Source organism: Calypte anna, chromosome 2 (assembly GCF_003957555.1).
Source record: "Calypte anna isolate BGI_N300 chromosome 2, bCalAnn1_v1.p, whole genome shotgun sequence".
Classification (NCBI taxonomy): domain Eukaryota; kingdom Metazoa; phylum Chordata; class Aves; order Apodiformes; family Trochilidae; genus Calypte; species Calypte anna.
The window spans coordinates 23,920,080-23,942,162 of NC_044245.1; the positions used below are offsets into that span (position 1 = coordinate 23,920,080).

At 39.5% G+C, this 22,083-nt stretch overlaps 1 protein-coding gene across 4 annotated transcripts in view; it reads right to left on the bottom strand.

Moving 5' to 3' along the window:
* CDK6 (cyclin dependent kinase 6) overlaps positions 1-22,083 on the bottom strand; it is a 125,938-nt gene that overhangs the window by 17,958 nt on the left and 85,897 nt on the right. For all 4 annotated transcript variants that reach the window (XM_030445101.1, XM_030445104.1, XM_030445102.1 and 1 more), the window contains exon 5: positions 12,425-12,534. In XM_030445101.1, coding sequence (XP_030300961.1) covers positions 12,425-12,534 — 110 coding nt within the window. The remainder of the gene's footprint in view (positions 1-12,424; positions 12,535-22,083) is intronic.

Genomic DNA, 22,083 nt, shown 5'->3' on the forward strand with positions numbered 1-22,083 from the left:
CAGCATTAACACAATCTATGCTGTAGATTTGTGTATGTTTCAAAGCTTCCCAAAAGAATATAGGACAATTTTAATGCTGCTATTTCTGCTTTGTCATGACTGAGCTATGGCCCTTCTGTGTTGTCCACTGTACAACTCCATTGGCTTTTGACACCATTTTAGTGGGAACAGCATTCAACTCTGTCTTTGCAGAATGAATGTTTCCTCAGTCTCTGAAGTACTGAGCACCTGTAGCTCCTTAAGCCACTGCACATCTTGAACACTTCGTACATCACCATCTTGTTCACCACCTCCATGACCACTACAAGGAATTCCTCAAGATCCAGATGGAGTTGTCTGTCATTTCTGAAAAAAAATCTGATTTGCTTCGGATTAAAAAAACAGAATTCTCTTCTGAAGTAAGTGAATAACTGAGAAACAGCTTCCTCTTTCCATGGTAAACCATTTTATGCCTTACTTTTTATACAGCTGTGTCTAGAGTATGCCAGACCCAGAATTTCACCAAAAATTCTGTGTGCTCTTTAAACTCCACTCTCACTTTCTGGTGAAGTGCTCTCACCATAAAATTCTTAGAATTTCTATGAGATGAACAACACCTACTTCTCCTTTTGCAATTATTTTTCTGAAAAGGAAAATTGATTCCAAGGCAGGAAAGAAGTAAGCAGGCTTGTTTTGTGCCTCAGTGGGTAGGACACCCAGCTATGATATAATTCTGACTTTGCATGTGTATGCTCTTTCATTGCTAATGGTCTGATGAGATCAAGTTGTAACTGAATATCTTCATTCTTACAGTGATGGTGTAGGATTCATCACTGCCAAACAGGCTTAAGTTATAGCTACTGATAGCAACATCACTGAAAAATCTCTTGCTACATATGCTTCTTTAAATATTGAAAGCTTGAACTCCAATTATTTGGATATAAAGAGCACTTAAAAATTATTCAGTTGTTTAAAAGTGTTTATGCTGTACAGACTAACTAATAAAACCTATTTTATGGATATAATGTAATAAAAGAAGATCTGATAACTCACTATAGTTGGTCAAATTCTGGATGATACAGCTGATTGAGTCATTTATCTTTAGGTAACTGATTCAGACTCAGTCAAAATCAATAGTAACTGAATCTTCATGCCAATTTACTCTAGCTCAGTAGACTAAATTAGTGAAAATGAAGTAATGCCGTGGATGAAATACTTATTTAACAAATGTTTATATTCCAAAACTTACTACTGACAAACCTGGATATGTTAGGAGAGAAGCTATGAATATGGAGAATATTTAAGTAAAAGGAGAAATACTGCATTAGAGATTGCCTTAGAGTTGCTTTTGGATGGTATGCTTTCAGTGCATCTATAAAAGGAAATCAGAGGACATTATACATGAGTTTCTGGAAGAAGTCATATGGCTTGACAGTGCAGAGCCAGACTTCTGTTTCTTCAAAGACTGCAAAATGAAGCATGCCACCAGCATAAGAGGTCAGCCAAGCATGTCAGATACTGACATCAAGAGCTCTTGACTTGTCAGATCCTGGTTCTGTCTCTAGCAGAGTCAGCCTACCACAGTGGTTGCATTTCACACAGGCTCATTTGTACAGGGCTGGCATGCCAGCAGGTCAAGCAGAGCATGATGAAAGGTGATGGCAATGCCACAGATACTGTGCAAACAAAAATGCAGGGCAACAACACGTATTTATATGACAAGTTGAACTGTGGCTTCAAAGGAAAAAAGGACAGGAACCAGTGTGAGCTGTATCCTGCCATGCCTCTTTTTTTTTTTTTTTTTTTTTTTTTTTAGTACCCTGCTAACACCAGAACCATAAGACCTGATAGCAAAGGCTCCAGCTATGTGTGGGTACCACATGTGCTGCTCCATGGCAGTCAGCACACATGTGGGAGAGGCTGTGGCCACCTCTCTTCCTCCTGAAATTGGGACTCTGTCTAGGTCTTTGACATCTGCAATTACAGCCAAAGCAGAGACTCAGGCTAGCTGGCAAGTTCTCTGCAGTGGCCTGAGCCCTGCAGTGTAGGGAAGCATTTCCACAAAGGCAGCAGAGAGCTTCTGCTGAGCACTACAGTTTCCTTGGAGGAATGGTTTTCCAGAAATCTAAATATCAAGCTTCTTGCTCCCTCTTTGACATTTTGGGCTCTCCTCTCACAGCCAATTATTTATTTGGTGCAAAGTAGTACAAAATTTCAGAAAGCTGTGCTGCTCTGCTGTCCTTAGCTGTTTTTAAACTCCTGCCGATGTCTTCCCTTTAGGTACACTTGCCACTTCTCTCATGCAGATTTATGACTTTTTTTTAGACATAAAGAACATGTACCAGCTTTAGTGAGCACCTACATATGGAGAAGGGCAAAGCTGTTGAAAAGAAAAGACACAAATTTGAGACAGATTTGTCCTATATCCATCTGAACTATTACATACTGGTTCTACAACTGACAGATGGTAGCTAATTATTAGATTTCTTTTCTGGACAATCAAATACAGCAAACTTGGTAAAGCTGTGCAGATCAAAATTTCTGGCTAAACACTCAATCTGGAAAGAAAGCCCACACTTAGAAGCTCAGAACATGAGCCATACTTAAAATCTAGTGTTTCTACGCCCCCCCCCCCCCCCCAGAGTGCACCATGTCCAGGGAAGGATCCCATACACCCACTTGGGAGCTTAAATACTTTTTTGGTAGCCATTTTCTTATGAAAGAGAAAAGTAAATAAAAACAATATTTAGTTCTGTTATGAGTCAAACAAAAGTATGCAGAGCTCCCCCTGGCCAAACTCTAGCCAAAAAGCAAAGCCTCTCTTAGCTAGGATCCTGAAGAAGGAAGCTGTGTGAAAAAGCCAGGAGACCCTTTCAAAAGGAAAGTCTTTGGGCAGCATACAGCTGGCTGTCCCTCTCTGGTGTGGAGAAGAAGGGACATGGGTAACATTACTCTGCTTCTCTCCTGTCCTCTGGCTGGTAGTGACCACTGAAAGCCATCTGCTGCTGGGGATACCATCAAAGCAGCACTCAGGCTGCACCCAGGAACAAACTTGGCTTTGAGATGCCTCAGAAGACAGGGAGGTGGTGCACCTTCACAACAACTGCCCGGCAGCTGAGCCAAGCACAGCCTGGCATGAGGGAGCCAGGCATTTCTGCTGCCAGCTGCATTCCCAAATATCCATTACAAATGCTATGATGCTTGCTTAATATCAAGGACTTGCAAATATCTACATCATGACTGACATGTTGTGGTCTTTCTCCTAGCCACAAGGTCTTTTCCACTGACCTCTGGCCAGGCTAATTTAGATTGTCACAAACTGGAATATGACTCCCCTGAGGAATGTATATTTTTTTAAGGTTGACATGTTCAGGGAGTTTTATAACTAGTGCTGTGCCACCTGCACACGAAGAAGCTACAGGAAACATTCCAGGAGGGGAGCTCCCTTGTGAGCTCTCACTGGGCTTGAGCTGTGTGTGGCTGCTGGCTACCAGTCTGGAGCCACCTGGCCATAGTCCCTTGGCTTGGTCTGACAAGCTCCCACACCTGAACAGAACAGTGAAATTAAACTTGGACAACTAACACCACTTCTGTAAGTCTTCCTACTCCTGCCTCAAGGTTCCTTTCTGGGGTTTTTTTGCCATGGGAGTGACAGTTTTTGGTTTCTATGGTTTATCAACCGTTTTCCTTTCCGACAGATCTATTCCTCTGACAGGAGGTCTGGCACCGCTGGAAACTAGAAGGAAAACCACAAGTGAATGTGGCCTGGCACTCACTTACCACTCATCTCCAACCACACACCGATACAGTTACTGGATCTGACTAACAGCTATCAATAGCCCAACTGTAGACACTTAGAAAGATATTGTTTAAAAAACACTTAAGGGAAAATGTTTGCTGAAAACTAACAAGGTATTTCACTAATAGGGGAGTGATGCTGTCTTGGAAATTTACATCTGATTTGTACTGGACAGTGTTATTATTCTGACTGTTTGCCCTTCTCTCCACTACTGCATTTGTCCTCTGCCCAAAGCAAATGGGAGTTCTGCCTCTGTTGTCAGATTAAACAGAAAACAATTCTGCTTATCTGAAAACTGGAATAACATGAACAAGTGCAGAGTTCTGTCTTCCTTTGTTAGTCAAGTTTGAAGGAGAATGTCATTGTTGTGCCATCAGATCATTAAGGTGAATAAGCTAAATTGTGGCTTGGGTCCATGAAACATAAAAAATGCTTGAAAATTTTTGTAATAGGCTTGCCACCTATCTAGAGAGGACGAAAAAATCCTCTTTTATTAGGTCTGGTTTGGAAAAACCATCAGCCTCCCACACATCCATATGCACATGAATGGCAGAAGAATAAAGGAGGAAAAGTGCAAGGCACAGAATTTTGAATGCCGACAAGATCATTCCAAGGAAGGAACCTTCTCTCAGTACAGTTGGTCTGGACTGTAGTGAACTTTTATGGAACTTGCAACTTAAATCATTCTTGCAACAAAACAAGAAAATTTCCAAAAATGGCAAAAACAAACTCAGGCCAGAACTGTACAGTACCTTGGTTCAAAGGTTGCAAATCAAGCTGTGTAGCTTTTACAGTTCTAAGCTGCAACATCCACCTTTGCTTATTAGAACAAAGTCAAAACAGGAAAAAAAAAGTTGTTTTCATTTTCCTGCTACCAAATCTAACTGTGAGCAAGCAGACAAGTGAATGATTAAACTTCTGAGCTCTTGGCCCACTAGATACGTTGCTTTAAGGTTCACTGGAAAACACCAGATAATATGATTGCAAAGTCTGTGTTTAAAACTGCTGCATGATAAAGAGAACAGCCCTCTCTCTCAAACCACGTTTGCCACTTTATACAGAAAACGCAACTTATAATCAGCATTCATGGCTCAATATTTACTCAGTTGCTTTTGCTGAGATGTATCTACTGTCTTTGTATTTTTATACCTTCCCCATATTATTATACCCAATCTGCCAGTTATGCATCCTTTTTTTTTCTTTTTCTTTTTCTTTCATGGATTCCTGGATTCCTCTTCTGCTCCCTGTATTTCTCTCATTTCCAATATAAAGAAGATTTGAATATATATTACAGATCTCTTATTTCTCTGCTTTTGAAATGCATTTTAGAAATGTGTCAGAAATAAGAGCACAGAGCACAAAAAGGAGGGTTAAAGCTAGAAGTTTAGAGAAAAAGTAGAAACTTTACCATATGAAGAAACACAGGATCTAGTAGGCAAAGCTAAATACTCCTACTGCTGTATAGCAACGGTGCCTGCTTAAAACAGTAAAGACCAAATTATCAGATATGAAGAAACAATTAAACTACATCCAAAATGAGACATGTCATACAAGTATTCCTCACAATTTTGTACATGGCTGTATTCAAATTTTAAATTCTCTTCATTAAGTCTCATTTCAGATTCTGTTCATGGTGCTATTCTTGCCTGTGCAGAAAAAGTGAAACAAAACTCAAGTCCTCATTACTATCAGACAGAGTTGCCTTTCTTTCACTTGTGTTCTTTATGACAAGAATTTAATCTGCAATATCCATATACCTACCAATAAGTTAAAAACCCAGTTTGGTGACAATTCACAACAGTGTGCAAAACAACTCCTAAAGTAATTTAAGTAAGACATGGAATTCTTCTCTACAGAAATCCTGATGATTTTTCCATTTCCTACCCTACATAAATCACACTGAGGTTTTTTATGGCATGTTATATGAATATGTAGTATCTCTCTTATGGTACTGGCCAAACCAAAGTCTCTTCAGTCACATCTGTTCCTGCACCAATGCACTTGGGCTACAGCAGGAACATGTACTTAAAAAATCAGCTGTATATTAAGTTGCATAGAATTTTGCTGCTAATGTTCCAGTATATGATAGTTTATTGCTGGTGACACACTTTATAACAGATATTTCTCTTCCCCTCGATGCTTTGGATAATTGAACAACATTAATGGAAAACATTTTTAAGTGATGACATACTGTTAGTCTGAATGGAGGGTCACGTAGCAGATATAAATCCTCTTGTCACGTATGCATTTGCAAAGGTTACAGATTCATTGTCAGTTCCTCAAGACTGTTCAACAGCAAAGCAACTCATCACAAGGAATGACTGACCCAGGGGCTGTCTGGAGGACACAGTACTTCTACTCTCCAAGCAATTCTTTGCAACACCAGAATTCTTTATGAATCACTTGCCCTGAAGCCCAGTGTCCTCTCTACTTCATTCTCCAGATGAAGAACATGCTTAGGCAGTAGCAAACCTGTAGCTCTGCTGTTCAACATACCTTGCCAGATGTATACCTGATTTTTAAAAAGTGCAACTTTAAAAGACTACACCTGTGAGAGGCTAGTACCTACAGGAATATCTAATTCAGACCAAATGAGTGCATGATGAAACTGATGCAAGTTAGAAGTAGAGACAGAGGGATGAATTGGACTGCAGATCTTTTCTGAGATAAAAGCAGTCTGCCTTATTCATAAGCTCCAGAGAACCTGTAGATTCTGTTAATAGTTACCACTTAGTTGCTTGCTGGTGAAAAATGTATGTACCCTTTTGTATGGATAAGGATTCACATACAGTAGCTCACATACTAATGGCCTGATTTCCCTTGAAACTACCTTTTTTGTGTGTGTGTGTATGTGGCATTTTGATAGACAGGTAACAACAATAACACAAGCAGAATGGCTTAACTTCTTGAAAATATAGCTTGAACACACCCTTGCTTGTGCTGCATAGTCTCATGAAGACCAGAAGAGTCTTGCAGCCTGATCTCTTTGACTGAAAGTTTTAAAAATAATCTTTAAGTTCTTCACATCTTCACACACTGCAGCCCTTATTTTGAATGAAAGTCTCACAGTCCTAGGAAGTTACCTGTTGAGGTTCATTTCACAGATAAGACAACTGAAACTTTGTACAGGATCACTGAATGAACTGCAAGGAATGGAAGCTGGGACAACACTATGTGATACCCTCTCCTCCTTGCCAGTTTCCAACACAATCTTTTACAGAGCTCACTCCACCTAAGTGCTATGCACATTACCACAGATCAGCTCTGCCACTCTTTGTGCCACTCTGTCATACTTTGTGCCACCATGTCATACTGAACTGTCTCTAGAGGTCACAATCCCCTTTGAAGTCAGAGTTAATTTCAAGAATGATTTCAGTGAAGCCAAGACTTCACCACACAATCCAGCTAAAAAGAATTATTCTTTTCACTCCATGATGGAAGTCCAAACTTTTCTATCCCCCTTCAGGTTTTGGAGACAGCTTAAAAACACGTATTCCTGTTACATGTCTTTGTCCTTCTGCATCCACTTTACCATATTTATCCCACCAAGAATCAACTTAAGCTGCACAGGCAAATTCTCTTCCCTCACTCACAAGTAGAGGTGGAATCCAGGGGCAGGTGGGTCTGCCATTTCCTTCTACAAGACTGATCCTTCCACCTGGTTCTGGAGTTGACACAGAAAAGTAAACATGCAATGGATATGATGGCTGCATTTCAAGCTCTACTAATAACGTATGGCTCGTTTGGAACGGAGAATAAAAATTTACTACATTTTAATGTGAAAGATACTTTGCAATTACTCTATAATGTACAATTTTGTATCTAAGAATGGATACCTGTGCACTGCTAGTTGCACGTATTGCTAGGTTTTTTTAAACCTGTAAAATGTTTTGTGATTAAAAGCTGCTTGTAGGTCCCAAATACAGTGCTCACATCACAGCCTGTTCACCAGACGAGGCTCTAATCTTTGATTTTATCACATCTGCACACATTACCTAGAGCAACAAAGTCCTGGGCTAACGGCTTTTCCACACAATGATGTAACTCCTCTAATTGGAAAAATGTATACCTTTGAGAGATGATTTATATGCCCATAGCTTGTTTCTCTCTGTCTGCTGTTTGTGCCCACAAGGGAACTTCTCCCATCACAGGTATTTTAGTAGAGTTGCACATCTCTTATCTGCTGCTACAATTTTCAAGCATGGTTGGTAATGCAGTTACTGTCTCACATGGATTAGGAGGTGGCAGAGTAAGATGAAAAATGAGACAACTGCTAAAAACATGATTTAATATTTTAAAACAAATAAATAATAATCTCATGCTATATTTGTCAGTCCTGCAGCTTACAAAAATTCTGGGACTGATGATTTTACCAACAGCAGGCTGATTAAATCACCATGGAGTTGGTAAATGGATGGTCTCAGTAAGAAGCCCATGTGTATGGAATTAATTTCCCACCCAGCTGGATGAATCTTGGAGCATGGAGATAATATTGTTTTGGTTTTGTACTGGGGAATCAGAAAAGGTTTTCTGGGAGAAGACCGTCAAGTTTTGGGTTTGTATTGGTATCTGTAATGTCTGTGAAGTTTTGCACATGCAGTCACAACATTAGCCACTCTCATGTATGACTTCTTCCATTTGACTGGGCTGTGAATATAACATAAGCTACAAAAACTGATGGTCTTTTCTCAAAATTTATTCCATATTGAGAGTAAATATTTGCTCTGTATTTACTACAATGGAAGACAAACTTGCTTGTGCAGTCTTATAGTTAAATTTGCTTTGTAATTAAATCTGTTATCTTAGTTATCATATAGTCAAATCTGAAATTATTATATAGATATCTGGCTCATTAGTCCCACATACACACCTACTAACACCCTGGTCTGTGCAGGATGCAAACCGTGTAGGATTGTGGTTTTGAAGAATGGGCATTGAAACATTTTGACATTTTTTCCAAGATTGCCTACTCAGAAAAGAATCCAAGACTGTTGATTCCTGATTTCTTTTATAGATCATTTCATCCAGATTCGTATTTCTGTCTTATTGCCCTCTCATGCTTGTTCACCTTGATTAAATATTAACTAATTCAGCCAAGAAGAGAGACAGTCCCTTTTTCCTTAAAACTCTGGTCCATGGCTTCCTGCTTTGGAGCCATCCACAGTGCTTTGCTTGAGCCAGCTGAAAGGGTTTCATGGAAACAGACATAAGGGGATGCTACTCCCATGTTTGCCTTTCTCTAATAAGTTGTGCACTCAGTGGGAGCTACAGGCCCCCCTCCTAAATGGCAAGGAAAATACTCAGCCTTAGAGTAAAACTTTTGTAAACAATTCTTATTTTTACCTAAAAATAAAAAAAGTACTAATCTTCTTGCTGTGCCAAAGGATGCCCCCATACCTCCTGGGCCCTTGTCAGTCTTGCCAGCTGTATCTCTGAAGGATTCTGTGATACAGTAGCAAGCCATAGCATACCTTACAGTTTTACTTACTGGTTATTATTATCAATACATCACAGATTTCCAATCTCAAAGATAACAGTCACTGTAAAAATACATTTACACTTTTGTTAGATAAGGGCAGTCCATCCAAATGTGTCTTGATGTCACTGCAACCTTCTTAATTAGACAGGAAATTTGAAAACTGAAGCCATCATGTAAGGACGTTTTCAAGTGATGCTTTATTTGGGTGTGCTCTCATCAACAGTGCACATGAACACACAGGAAAAAGATGCACAGAACAGAATAGTTTCTCCATACATAGCACATACATCTGACTACTAAGCAATTTATTGCTGATCTGTAAGTACAAAAGTAGGATCTTTTGGAATCTGTGCAAGAGGCTTCAGGATACAACCTCTGTGCATTCACATATGCAGAAACCTATAAATCTGCAGAGTAACTAAAATGTGCATGTTTTAAATATAGCTGTGACTTTATAGAAACCTCAGACTGAAAGAGGACCAGAGTCTTCACCTGAGAAGTATCACATGAATCAACCAAGATGAGAGAATGTTCAATTTTACCCTAGAGGTATCTAGACAGAAATAGATACATTTTATTTTTTGAATCTGTGAATTCCTTTATACATTCATTTGTATTCCAGATCTATTTCTTAAGCAAATACTTTGTTTGCTTTTATTTCAAACTGTTTGGGATTAAGGGTGATTTAAATAAGATGAGGTGCCTTCCCCTTAGAGACATGCCAATCTGTAAGAGGGACCAGACCATTCTGGTGAGACCAGAGCTCACCTCTCTCCAACACTTGTCCAAATCTACAGCCCCTTGAGTGTGTTTGTAAGACCCTGAAAAACTGTATTCCAGCAAGCTCAAACATACTGAAATGAATGACAGAGCTTTAAAATCTTTCAAAGGGAAAGCAAAAGATAGTAGGGAAAAAAGGCAACAAGTACCCAGTGAAACACTAAAAAGTAAAAGTTGTCTTAGTGTCAGACCAACATCTATCTAGCTTTAGATACACTCTTGTGCTTCTATCCTATCAACACCAGCAGAAATGCAGATTGGTGATTACCCAAGGGCACTACCACTTTCCAGCAGAAATGGTTGTTGCATTTATTTAATCTTTTGGAAGTAATCCATGGAGTTTGCAAAATTTTACAGTTTATTGCTACCAAGGTCACAGTAACATGGGTTTTCTTTTGCAATCCATCAGAAGAATCAGAAAGACAACATATATCAGAGAGGATTGCAACATTAACCCAACACAACGGTCCATGGAGATAGCATTCAGTGCTGTTCATTTTAAAGTTATGGAAATGAGCCTTGAGATTAGTCTTCCAGATCATGCCTCTTTCTATACTGAAATATGTGAAAGCCATATTGTTTCCAATGAAACAACATAGTACATACAGACTTGGCAGATTCCTGACCTCTACAGTTTTTGACAGCCTCCCAAATTTAGGACTGAGAATGTCAGACTGACCCTGCATTTGGCAAGAATAACAGAAGTCCTGGTTTTATCAAACTCTGCTTCAAGTCAGATCTCATTTCCATTAAAAAAAAAAATCTGATTCTGTAATATTAACGTAATATTTGCATTTCTAAACAAGTAGAAAACCTAATTGTCTCTAATTGAATTTACTGTCTTCTATTTGGAGAGTCAGCGAGGCTCACACATCATAAATGGCTAAATAAAACTGAACTGGTGGTGCTTGTATATGGCAATATTTCTTATCTGTCAGAATACTGAAAATTAAATAAGCAAAAAAGGTTTTCAGCATATAACAAAGTTCTGTGTTCAGTTTTTTGTCCTGTATTACTCTTATTGCAAATGTGGAAATGAAGTTGTTGACTCTGCTATTGAAATCAGAAAGAATATCAATGGTTTAATGCTATTGTGAACTTGGCAGCTTATGGGATAAGGCAAAATCTTCAAAAGTTTGCAATGGAGGGATTAATTGACAGTCCTAAAATCCACATTCTTTTTTTCTCTCATTTTCTGACCTCATTTCTGAGTCAGAGACAGAGAGGGTGGAGTATAATAATTCTACCCAGGCCATTTGACCAGGCAAGAAGCCCAAGAAAAATGATTTTTCCATATACTAACATTATTAAGTAGTAGAATCCCAAAGTTATTTTGCAAGACTTCAAATAGAATTTTGAACTTCACATTTTGCAAATTAAATAGTTGTTTCTCAAGGCCCTTGAAGTATGGCTTCTCCTTGGAAATTATACTGATTTTAGTTTTCAGGCCATTCGGTGTATCATTTTCTTTCACATTTTCTTTATGTATATTCTTTGATTTCACAGAGGGTGTTACAAAACACTACCCGGTTCCTACACAGAGGTCGCACAGGTGTTAACACCACACATTTTTGCAGTAAGCTCTATCAAAATGCATCTGATTGGGTTAATATTGAGGCAGATTTACTTTGTTAAGGTTCTTGGGGGGTTGGTCTGCTCTGCACCCTATGTGGAACAACCTCCACATCAGTATTCTTCCATGGGGAAAGACCAGCATCCAAGTGTTCCTCTCACATTCACAACTCCTCTGCACCCAGATGTCTGTAGCCAGACAGCTTAGATAGCCAATTTAATCAAATCAGAAGAAGAAAAAAAAAAGGCTTTTTTAGGAAAAAAAAGCCTTTTTTATTTTGTAGCTACATTTAACACGTCTGTTACCCTACACTATGGCTAAAATCTTGTTCTTAAAAAAGACCTACCTCTGTTTCCTACTTTTAGAAATGAGCTTTACAGTGCCTTCTGAGTTCTCAAATATGCCAAAAGGAGAACACAAACACACACCTTACCCTCCAATGCACAAACTCCAGAACAAGAAGAATCTGCTGACCACCACTTGATTTCCTCAGAGTAAATCCTTTCGAGGACCTAGCTTCACTGAAATTGATCAACAACCTCTCTAGCTCACTTTTATCTGCATTTGGATTCAGATGTGACAGGAACACTACAATGCTCATCCAGGCTTTACCAAGAGCTGAGGCAGGCCTCCACCAAGAGAAGAGTCAAAGATGACAATAAGTATGAATTTGCAATGGGTATTTACATTTTGTGCTATGAGTAAAACATTCTACCAAGCCTTTCCAATATGTGTGATCCAGTGTATTGCACAAGACATTACTGCACATTTTTTCAAATGAAAAACATGAAGAAAATAAAACTGTATTTCTTACTTTCGACGGAACATTTCTGCAAATATGCAGCCAACACTCCAAAGATCAACTGGTGTTGCATAGCTGGACTGAAGCAAAACTTCAGGAGCTCTATACCACAAAGTAACAACCTGTAAAACAAAAAGGGATATAAGAGAAAGCATGCTTTACTATAGAATTACAGCCTCGTAAGTGTAGTCTATACAGCTCACATTTAGTTATATTCAAACTGTAAAATCTCACAGATTAGGGCAAACTGGATTGGCCACTTCAGAGAAAAGGGTTCTATATGGAAAACTACAGTATGGATAACTGTAGTGCTGATGAGTTGGGAAGTGAGACCACCTCTTGTCAAGAACAGTGCAGGTCAGGGTACAACAAAAATACATGTCAGAGTAGAGTGTTGGTGGGATACCACAACTCTTTGAAGCTTCTATAATGTACAGACCCCAAGCACCTTCCAATGGAGATTCGGACTCTGTATAGTTTATAAAACAAATTGGGTTAGCTCAATGGTATGGGCTAACCTGGATGAACATGTCTGACCTATCTCAAAAGGTCTCTCAGAAGAAAATGAAGAAATCAAAACTTTATTTTTTTTCAGTTAGATACAGATTAAGTCAAAATCCTCCCCAAAGCTGTCCCCTGACATCGCCATCCATTGTGGTTTCCTTACACATGTAGGTACCTAGAACTGTCAGTTTTCAACTAAGCAACAGAGCCCAGGGATCCTTGGCAGGTTCCTGATTTTTATAGTTGCCTGTCTCTGCCCACGTGCTACTGGTTATATTAGCACTAACTTCTACAATTTACTTCTAGACACTTTTTCCCAGGGACATATGCCACATAAAGCATCTGCTTTAAGCTGCTCTTTTCCTGGTGGTCATATTGCAACATGTTGTAGAGACTCAGTGGGAATTTTACTGGCACTGCCTCATGAATGTACTTTGATGAGTCCTGCACATTGGACCCACAACAGAGATGGGATGGTTTATATTTATCCTTTTGTTTCCCACAAGCAGACCAAATACAGATGAGGCTGACCCTATCTTCAGTATATTTACTGAAGAACACAAGGATCTTCTTCCGTCTTGAGCTATTATGCTACTAGAATATAAACTCAGAGCCAAAGAAGTATCCTGCTCCTGCTCGCTGTTAGCTAAATACCAATATTTTCTTAGTGCGTGCTATAATTTAAACCTCTGACAATTAATCTGGGGGTGGGAAGGGTTGCAACAATTACTGTTTTGTTTTTCCAATGAACACAAAGGTAGGAGATGCAGAATTATGAAGGAGCATGAAGCAAAGCAAAAACATTTAACAGGAACAAGTGCAAAAATAGGAATGAAAATACCTTTAAAATTGAGGTTAAGTAGGATAGTGAGTTTTGAAACTCAAGACCAGGAAAAAGATATGTGTAAGAAGAGTGGGATTTTTTTAAAACGATTCAATCTAATTGTCTTCTGAGCAAAAATAACAATGGGAGTAATCAGTTGAATTTGCTGGTCAAAGCCAGCTGAAACAAAAGCAAATACAACATTTATTACAATCATTACATGCCCTGACAGCCTCTGGAGCTCCTGAATGGCTATTGAAGGGAGGTTCACGGATATTTGCACAAGTGGTCATATTTGCTAACAGTCCTCTTAAGCACTTTGATCTCTATTCATAAAATTTGTTTTTGAAACAGTTCAATAACATAGTGCAAAGTACTGAACTGGCAAGCTGGAATTCCAGATACCCATCCCCAGGACAAGATTCCTCTGTGGAAGTTGGGCAGTCTTTAACTCTGTTTGTCTTGTTCCTGATTTGGTACCATCCCAGTGATGCTGGTATATTTTCCAAAATATTTATAGAGAGTAGGGAAGTTTCTTTAGAGATTTGCTCCAAGGAAAGAAGACAAATATAACTGCAGGTCAGGGATTTTTACTAGAGCTGCCCTATCTCAGTAAGACAGAATTTGTCCTCAAGCACAAGTATATTTTTCCTGATGCAGGTATACCGCTCAAACTGAACTGCACTTCTACTCTCTCAGTGTGTTTATGTAAAAGCTTATTGAAGAAGCATAGCTTTGATACATTAGATATAACAATTCCAACCTGTTATTGCTTGTCAGTGGCTGAGAGCAGTGTCAGAAGCAAGAGCTGTGTGACCTCTGATCTGCAGAAATACCACCAAACCTCATGATTCCTGGTTTAAGATTCACACTGCTCATCTCAGAGTGAGAAAGTGCTTCATTTTCCCCAGTCCCACTAACCCTGCCACATTAAGGCATTGTCACAGGCAAAGGACTGGGGGATGTATGGGTTGTGAGTCAGTTTGAATAATTCTGACAGAATAGCTCCCAAACTCAGGTCCTTTATATTGCCAGGGGAATGCATCATGGGACAGCTGCTCCTTTCCTGACAGGAGCATTGCAGCTCACGGCTGATCCCTGGGTGCTCACTCAGAGGAATCAGTGCTGGTTTTGGAAGGCTGCAGAAGCGTGCAGCGTGTGAGCTGCTGCTCCCACGTGACCACTGACTGGCAGAGTGCATGCGTACACAGGGGACTGGGAGATTTTAGTTCTGAGTAATTTGGAAACTTAAAGCTGTAAAAACCCAAAATAATATTTCCAGCGTCTAACAGTTATATTCCAGAAAATGCCTGATTGCTTTATAGTCAAAGAGGACGTAATCTGTGTTGAGCTGTTTCGATATACTCTGTCATTACTGTGTAATTATAGAAGTGACCAAGCAGCCTTTTTGGTTTGTAATTTGTAAGTCTGTGTTTCAAAATGTGAACCTGAAAGGGATCACGATGTACTGAATGTCAGTTTGCACACAAGTAATGCCACAGATGACTCCTCCAGTGGTCAGGGTCTTCTCCTGAAAAGCACAGGATGATGCACATAATGCAGTGGTTTTGACACAGAGTTTCGCACTCTTTTTCTCTTACCATAGAAACCAGGAAAATATTTGTGGACATTCCATCAACATTTGCAGATAAGTAGAAATGAAAATTATTCTGAACACAGGATATGGTGAGGCTGAATGACTAGATCATCGCTTCCTCTTTAGCACAGTTCTGACTTAGAATGAAAAAATGTTTTGCTTAGGTAAGCCACACCACCAGCGAGAGAGAGAGCCCTTGATGGAGAGATGTTTGGTACAGTCTCCTATTTAGGATGAAAAAAGCAAGCACCTGAATCTGTATATTTCACATAAATTCTGCCTCTCCTGAAAATTGGACACACATGTAATGTGGTGATCACTCTGTAGGAAAAGGAGTTCATGCTCACATGTCGACTGAGATCCTAAATTCAGTGCAAGACTCTGAAATATTTTAGAGGTTGTAGGCTTTAGTGACCATGTCACATTTTAGTCCTTTCGTTTAATAAGCTTCCCTCCTGGTGCCTCTTCTCACTTCTCCTCACCCTGCCTGGCCTCTTCAGCTTCTCTCTTACAAACAGCTGGGTTGCTTCCAGCTGCCCTCCCACCTCCTTGCTCCTCTCCTTTGCCTTTGTCTTTCTGCCACATGCCAGTGGCTCCCTGACAGCATCACCCAACATGCTGAGCCTCCTGCTGCTCATGTGTAAATGCCCAGGTGGACATGGCCAGCTGCCCCACTACCTCCCATGTGCTCTGCCTCCCTCACATTCCCCATCTGCTCCTTTACACCTTCGAACTCTACAGAATTTCACACCCTGTCCATTCCTCATTGCCTCCCAATGCTCCGTTCCCCCTTCAGCTTTTCAGCTCTCCCTCCATGTCCTGTGGATGCCCGGTGACATTTGTATTTCATAGATCAAGCTACATAGTAAAAGATTAATTCATACACTGGAAGGAGTACGTACCTAAAGGAGTAACTATGATCCTTTTCCAGTACATGTTTTATGTTTCCACAAACCAAATAAGATGGGAGGATATTAGATTAGAATTATGCAAGTAGCAGCAGATCACTGCTATTCAAATGTCAATAAATATATGCAGTGCTTCAGGATGAAAACACATTAAATGTGTGTCTGAGAGGCATTAGAAAAGATAAACTAAAAATCTAATAAGTCTGTTTCTGGCCCCTAAAGAAGGAAATGTGCTCAGTGAGAAGCAAGGAGAGATCTGCATTTAGAGTTGAACGAGGAAAGATAACTTTATTTTAAATTAAAGCCTTCTGCCTTATTATACCTGACAGATTTTGCTATCTGGGACCATCTATCCCCAGGAGCTTCAATCCTGCACTTCATGATACCTGTTTCTTATGAAAGATCTAAGATTCACTTAGTGGAAAGCATTTGCAAGCTAGCATTGTGAACACAAGACCTAGGCATTGTGTCAGTGTAATTTAATTTCCATTTACTTTACAGAGATGATTTTCACTTTTGGATAACTGCTTAATTTAAATGGATCTGTACAATATACAGCCCTTTCCAAATATAGTCACTGTCTGAACAGCACACATTTCAAAAAAGACAAAGACAGACAGAGGTTTAGGGATGGGTTTGAGTAACACAGACACAAATGACTACATTTTGGTTTGCCACAGACTTTAAGTACAGACCAATCCTCAGTTGCACAGCTACTGAAACAAAGCAAGGATCAGACTGTAACACAGTGGCTAAGTCTGGGCAAGGAAATTAAATAGGACAGGAAGTGTTCCTTTGGCACTGAGACTAACAGGCACAGAGTGGCCTATGTCCATATTATTAAATTCCCAGCCTCCCAAAAAAGGTGACCACATGGAAACTGCTTCTTGGGAATGGTCTTTGGTCCATGCCTAGAAACTGTCTGGGGAAAAGTTGGTTGGCATAACTCAAAACCATGCCAGGAACCATTCTAATAATTTAACAGTATAGATAATTGAGCCTCAGTACCCATGAATGTTTCTTGGCACTCTTTAATCTACTAGCCAGTGAGTCATGCTGTGGCCCCAGGTCTTCCTTTCACTCCAGAGAGAAGGCATTTTGCTGTGCTTGCCTCACCTCTGATGATTCAGAAGGGGATCCAGGAGGGTGATGGGGTGGAGGAGGCATGGCCCACTCCTCAGCTCACCCAGCAACTGCTCTTTTTTTTACCATAAGTGTGTTGTAGAGGTCAGATGAACACATGCTGCAACAGTCTACATTCTATGAGGAGAATCTGACCCACATGTAGACATCTCCCTTTCAGACATCAAAAGCTGGATGAAATTAATTATACTCTAATTAGTTCTGAGGGGACTTTGAAGAGGCCTATAAAACCTTTTAGAATATTAGCTTTCATAGAATTCATGCCACAAAAGCAATTAGCAGTACGCTTAAATTCATACAAAGCATCCTCAGATCCAAATAAAATCTTCTTCCGAGTGTTGTGCTTTTCTGATTGTGGTTTTACTGTACTCCTTTTGGTGCTGATTTCATCAATTATATTTGCCATTAGACACTGCCTCATTTCATTGCTTAAAGCATTTCAACCTCACGAATGATTATTTCTAAGCTTTTTTTTTTTTTAAAGTTGCCTAACATGGTTCTTAAATTCATTTATTTTGTTCAGTTCTTAATAGCAGAGCTTTCACATTATGTTCAAAGCATCTTTTTTATTCTATTTCGTTTATTTTTGTCCTTTTTAAAAATTAAAAACGAGGGAATACAGCTATAGCATATATGGTGCAGTATGAAGAATACAGGTCCTTATTAATGCTTCCTGGCCTCCCAATTTCACAAAAAAATCTCTAATTTCCAACTGTTCAGGAGAATTTAAGGTGGTATCTTTCCAGTCTTACTATGGAGCTGCTACTGCATGGCTTCTTCAGGTCTGGGAATATAAAATGACTTGCTCTGTTTCCTTCAAACTTTGTATAAATTTCTCCTCAGCTGTACAACTAAGCTTGACACAATCACCACACACTAGCTGGAGAGGACAGCTAAAAATCTGGGCTTGCACATTGATTGAAATGGGGCTTTAATCTTCACCACAGTGTCTCCCTCCCTTTAACACACATCCCTCTCACTTGCTATCAACACTGTGCTGAATCCCCCCAGAGTCTGAAAAGAAGAAACAACATTTCTTAAATGAATATGCTTAAAAATGACTCACTGGTCTGACAGTGCTGAATTACTTAAAATGAACTCCATGTAATATTAAAAATTGCTTAGGAAAATAAAGAATATGTCTAATCATGCTTCACTGCCTGCAGCATGGAATAGTGACTGACAACCAGGGTTGAGCAGGGCAGAAGAGAAAATTCAGAGACTAGGTGATACTAAGTTACTAGGTGATGGTATTTTTGCAGGACCATGGGTTCTGACACTTGCCCTGCATGGCAGCCCAAGGTGGCCCTGCACTGTGCTGTCAGGGCAGAGCTTTGGCTGCCTCCAGTCCTCTCCTGCACCAAACTGTCCCTAATTTGCTCAGCTCCAGCAGTGGGGACATTCTACACTGCCCCTGTGGGATGCCTCAAAGACCTGAGGGAGCAAAGCACACCGATGCCATACAGGGAAGCTTTTGTGTGTGTGTGTGTGTGTGTGTGTGTGTGTGTGTGTGCGCGCGCATGTGTCTCAAATCCCAGGGGAGAAGGGAAGGGGTAGCCTGGGGTGTGAGAGGAGATGAGGATAGGGGAGAAGGGTGATGCCTCATTGCACCCTGTAGTACCTTGCACATGCAATCTCTAGCACTGGGACACTGCCCTCCCAAAACATGCCAAGATAGGTGATAGTAGAGTAGGCTTTGTAGTCTTTGTACAATGACTTCAACATACTTTTCATCCCTGATTTGGAAGGGGAGTGTATCTGCTTAAATGTCTTACTGTATTTTTTCATCACTATTCTTAAATAATTTGCTGAGTATTCTCCATTTATAAAGCAAGCTTAGTATTCTAATCTATTTCTAAAGATCTAGTATTATTTCTTAATGTGACAGGGAAAGTATATATCACTACATTATCAGCCTGAATAATTATATTTATTTAATCTATTTTTTTTGAGTAGTGTCAATTCCAATTTTAGATAACTGTTTTCTGTTCCATCAAAGAGACAGGTATGGCTGGAAAGAACATTTCTTTCTTAGAGAAAGTTGACCATATTTTGTTGATAGAAACAGTTAAAATATATTCCCTTTTAAAGTAAAAGTAACCCAAAATACTCTGGTTTATCTTAGAGACTACTTTATTTCTTGACAAAAGGTTTTATATATATATAAAAGACATCATCCTTTCAAGTACTATAGGTACCAGGTATAGTGCACATGGTAAGAGCAACTCTTACCTCTTTCTTCACATTTGTCTCTGTTTTAGGCACAAGCTTAATTGTTTTGTTAAAAGTGAAAGGATTGTTGCTATTACCTCATTAGGTAATCATCAAGCAAAAAATTACCTATTTATAGAAGACACTAACCTTGATCACATGTACCCTCCAGTATCAAGTTGTTATTTTAGAATGTGATCTCTTCTTGATGCTAAAGCATCTGTGCTTTGAAGAAAGCAAGATTTAGCATCCACTGTAATATAACTTGACAAATAAAGAAGCCACTCATTTCTTTGATGTTTTATGTACAAAAATAACAAGAATTCTGCTTTTTTATTTCTAGGAAGAAATAAAAACCACATAACCCAGCGTGATGGTGCTGCTGAAGAATATTTCTAGGTACATCCGCTGTCAGTAGGAGTGCGCATGTGTCTGTGGATGTGTCTTTATACATCACACGTGCAGAGGGTGTTTACCTACATCCAGTGGTTTTACCTCAGAAGTCTCTGTGCACCAAGTAGCTGTGTGCAATAGCTACTACAAAGACAAACTGGCTCTTATATGAGGTAATATTTTCAACCATTAGTGATAATTCAGAACTTACCACATAACTAATACGAGGAAATGTATTTCCATTAAGCAGAATATTTAATACAATTCTCAGCTGACACCATCAAGAGAACATTTCTGAGAGACTACCTGAAATTTCACTTAAAAAGTGGTTTATCTTTATATGAAAAGGAAGAAGCAGAAATAATATCAGCAACACTGCTTTACCTGATTCAGAGCCCACAGAAGTCAAAGAAAGACTTGCCAGGGCTTGTAGTATATTAAAACCAAACCCATGATGCTCTAACCTCTCAGCTGCAGAGCAGCCTTCTATGGAATATGGGACAGTCCAGTTCTTTACAGAAGTGGTCAGCTTTGCATGCAATGAGACTTGTGCTGATACTGCAACCCATAGAGATACATGAGAACACTGAGAGTGACAGGCTAAGAAAAAAAAAAGCAGCCATTCTTCAGTTATACTTTAAGACTCTCAATAATCAAATAAAATTTAGAGACTGAAATGGCATATTCTAATATTCTATCCCTCAACAAACACAAAGGCAGAAAGAAATAAACATCATTGGCTTCTTAAGCCAATCAACTCAAACTTCTACTATAAGAAAGAATTCCTTCTATGATACCAAAAGAAATTAAGCATTAAACTAAATTAAATAGGTGGCAGCCTGCAACTATGCCTTGGAATACACGTCTTGTTCTGTATCTGGCTGCAGCCACTTGGCCTGTTTCCACCCATGCCAGTCACCTGTTGGCATTAGCCAGCTGAGTGAGCAGTGAGAATTTCTAATAGCAGATCTTGGGCCTTGCTCCAGTTGCTCTGCTCTGTGTCTTTAGGTAGCTATAAACCCATCTCATCTAGTAGCCAACATATTCCGACGAGGTAGAATCCAGCTCTTCTGCAGTCTCTCACACCACTTATGCCCAGAGAAAGGAGACACGAAGAGCTAAACTGTGCCAAGGACCAAATCATGGTCAGCTCCATGCTGAGACTCTCAGAGACTGCCCTCATGACTGCCTCATCTCTTCCTGAGTCCACCATGGGTAGACAAGGAAGTCTGAGCCTTACCACTTATGGTTTGGCTTTCTAATGAAGACCAGCTTTCCATTGTACTAGAAAACCAGAGTCCAGTTAATAGAAAAGTCTCCCCACTTCCTGGGGTGCTGTGTTAGACTTTGGTTCTGAATAGAAAAAAACTTAAATAAAGTAAAACCAAGAAGGCCACCACAGACCTCTCTCCCATGGAAACTGGACCCGCTTCTGTTTCAAACCATCTTCAACAAAAGCAGATGATGCACAAAGAAAATACTGCTTCAAAGAATGGAGTAATACTGCCAGTTCTAAAGGTGAGAGGATTTACTGTGGACTCTGCAGCTGCTTCCAGATGAGAAATAAGGCAGAATTAAGAAGCTTTAAATGAAACATGACCAATCAAAATTGATATGAAAAAATGAGTCACTCTCAAAAAGAAATACTCTGTACTGTTTAGAGGCAAATGTAACCCTGGGTCAGACTTTAACACAGAGCTCTGTTAGGAACCAGAATTGTTATGGCCTGCTATGAATAAAACAAAGCTTTCAGATTGGGACTGTGAAAAAGGGGAAATTTGGTGCAAACAAATTCTACAAGATACCACTTTCATTTACTTGAGAATGCAACTTATGAACTAATGCTGTGCTTTGATTTGATGACCAGAGCTGAGTAGGAAAGCACGGATACAATTAGCAATCAGGGCATATAAATTAGAGAAATGTATGTTTTTTTCATACAGCAGGACAAGCAGAGTACTATGTGCATGAGCAGGTTAGCTGCTGAGTAAGGGGTTACCTGGTTTTCATCCAGAATGTGTAATGAAGGAAAGTAAGTTCAGCATCAATCTATTTGAAAACTTTTCTCCAAATGTCTTTTATGCTGAAAGTC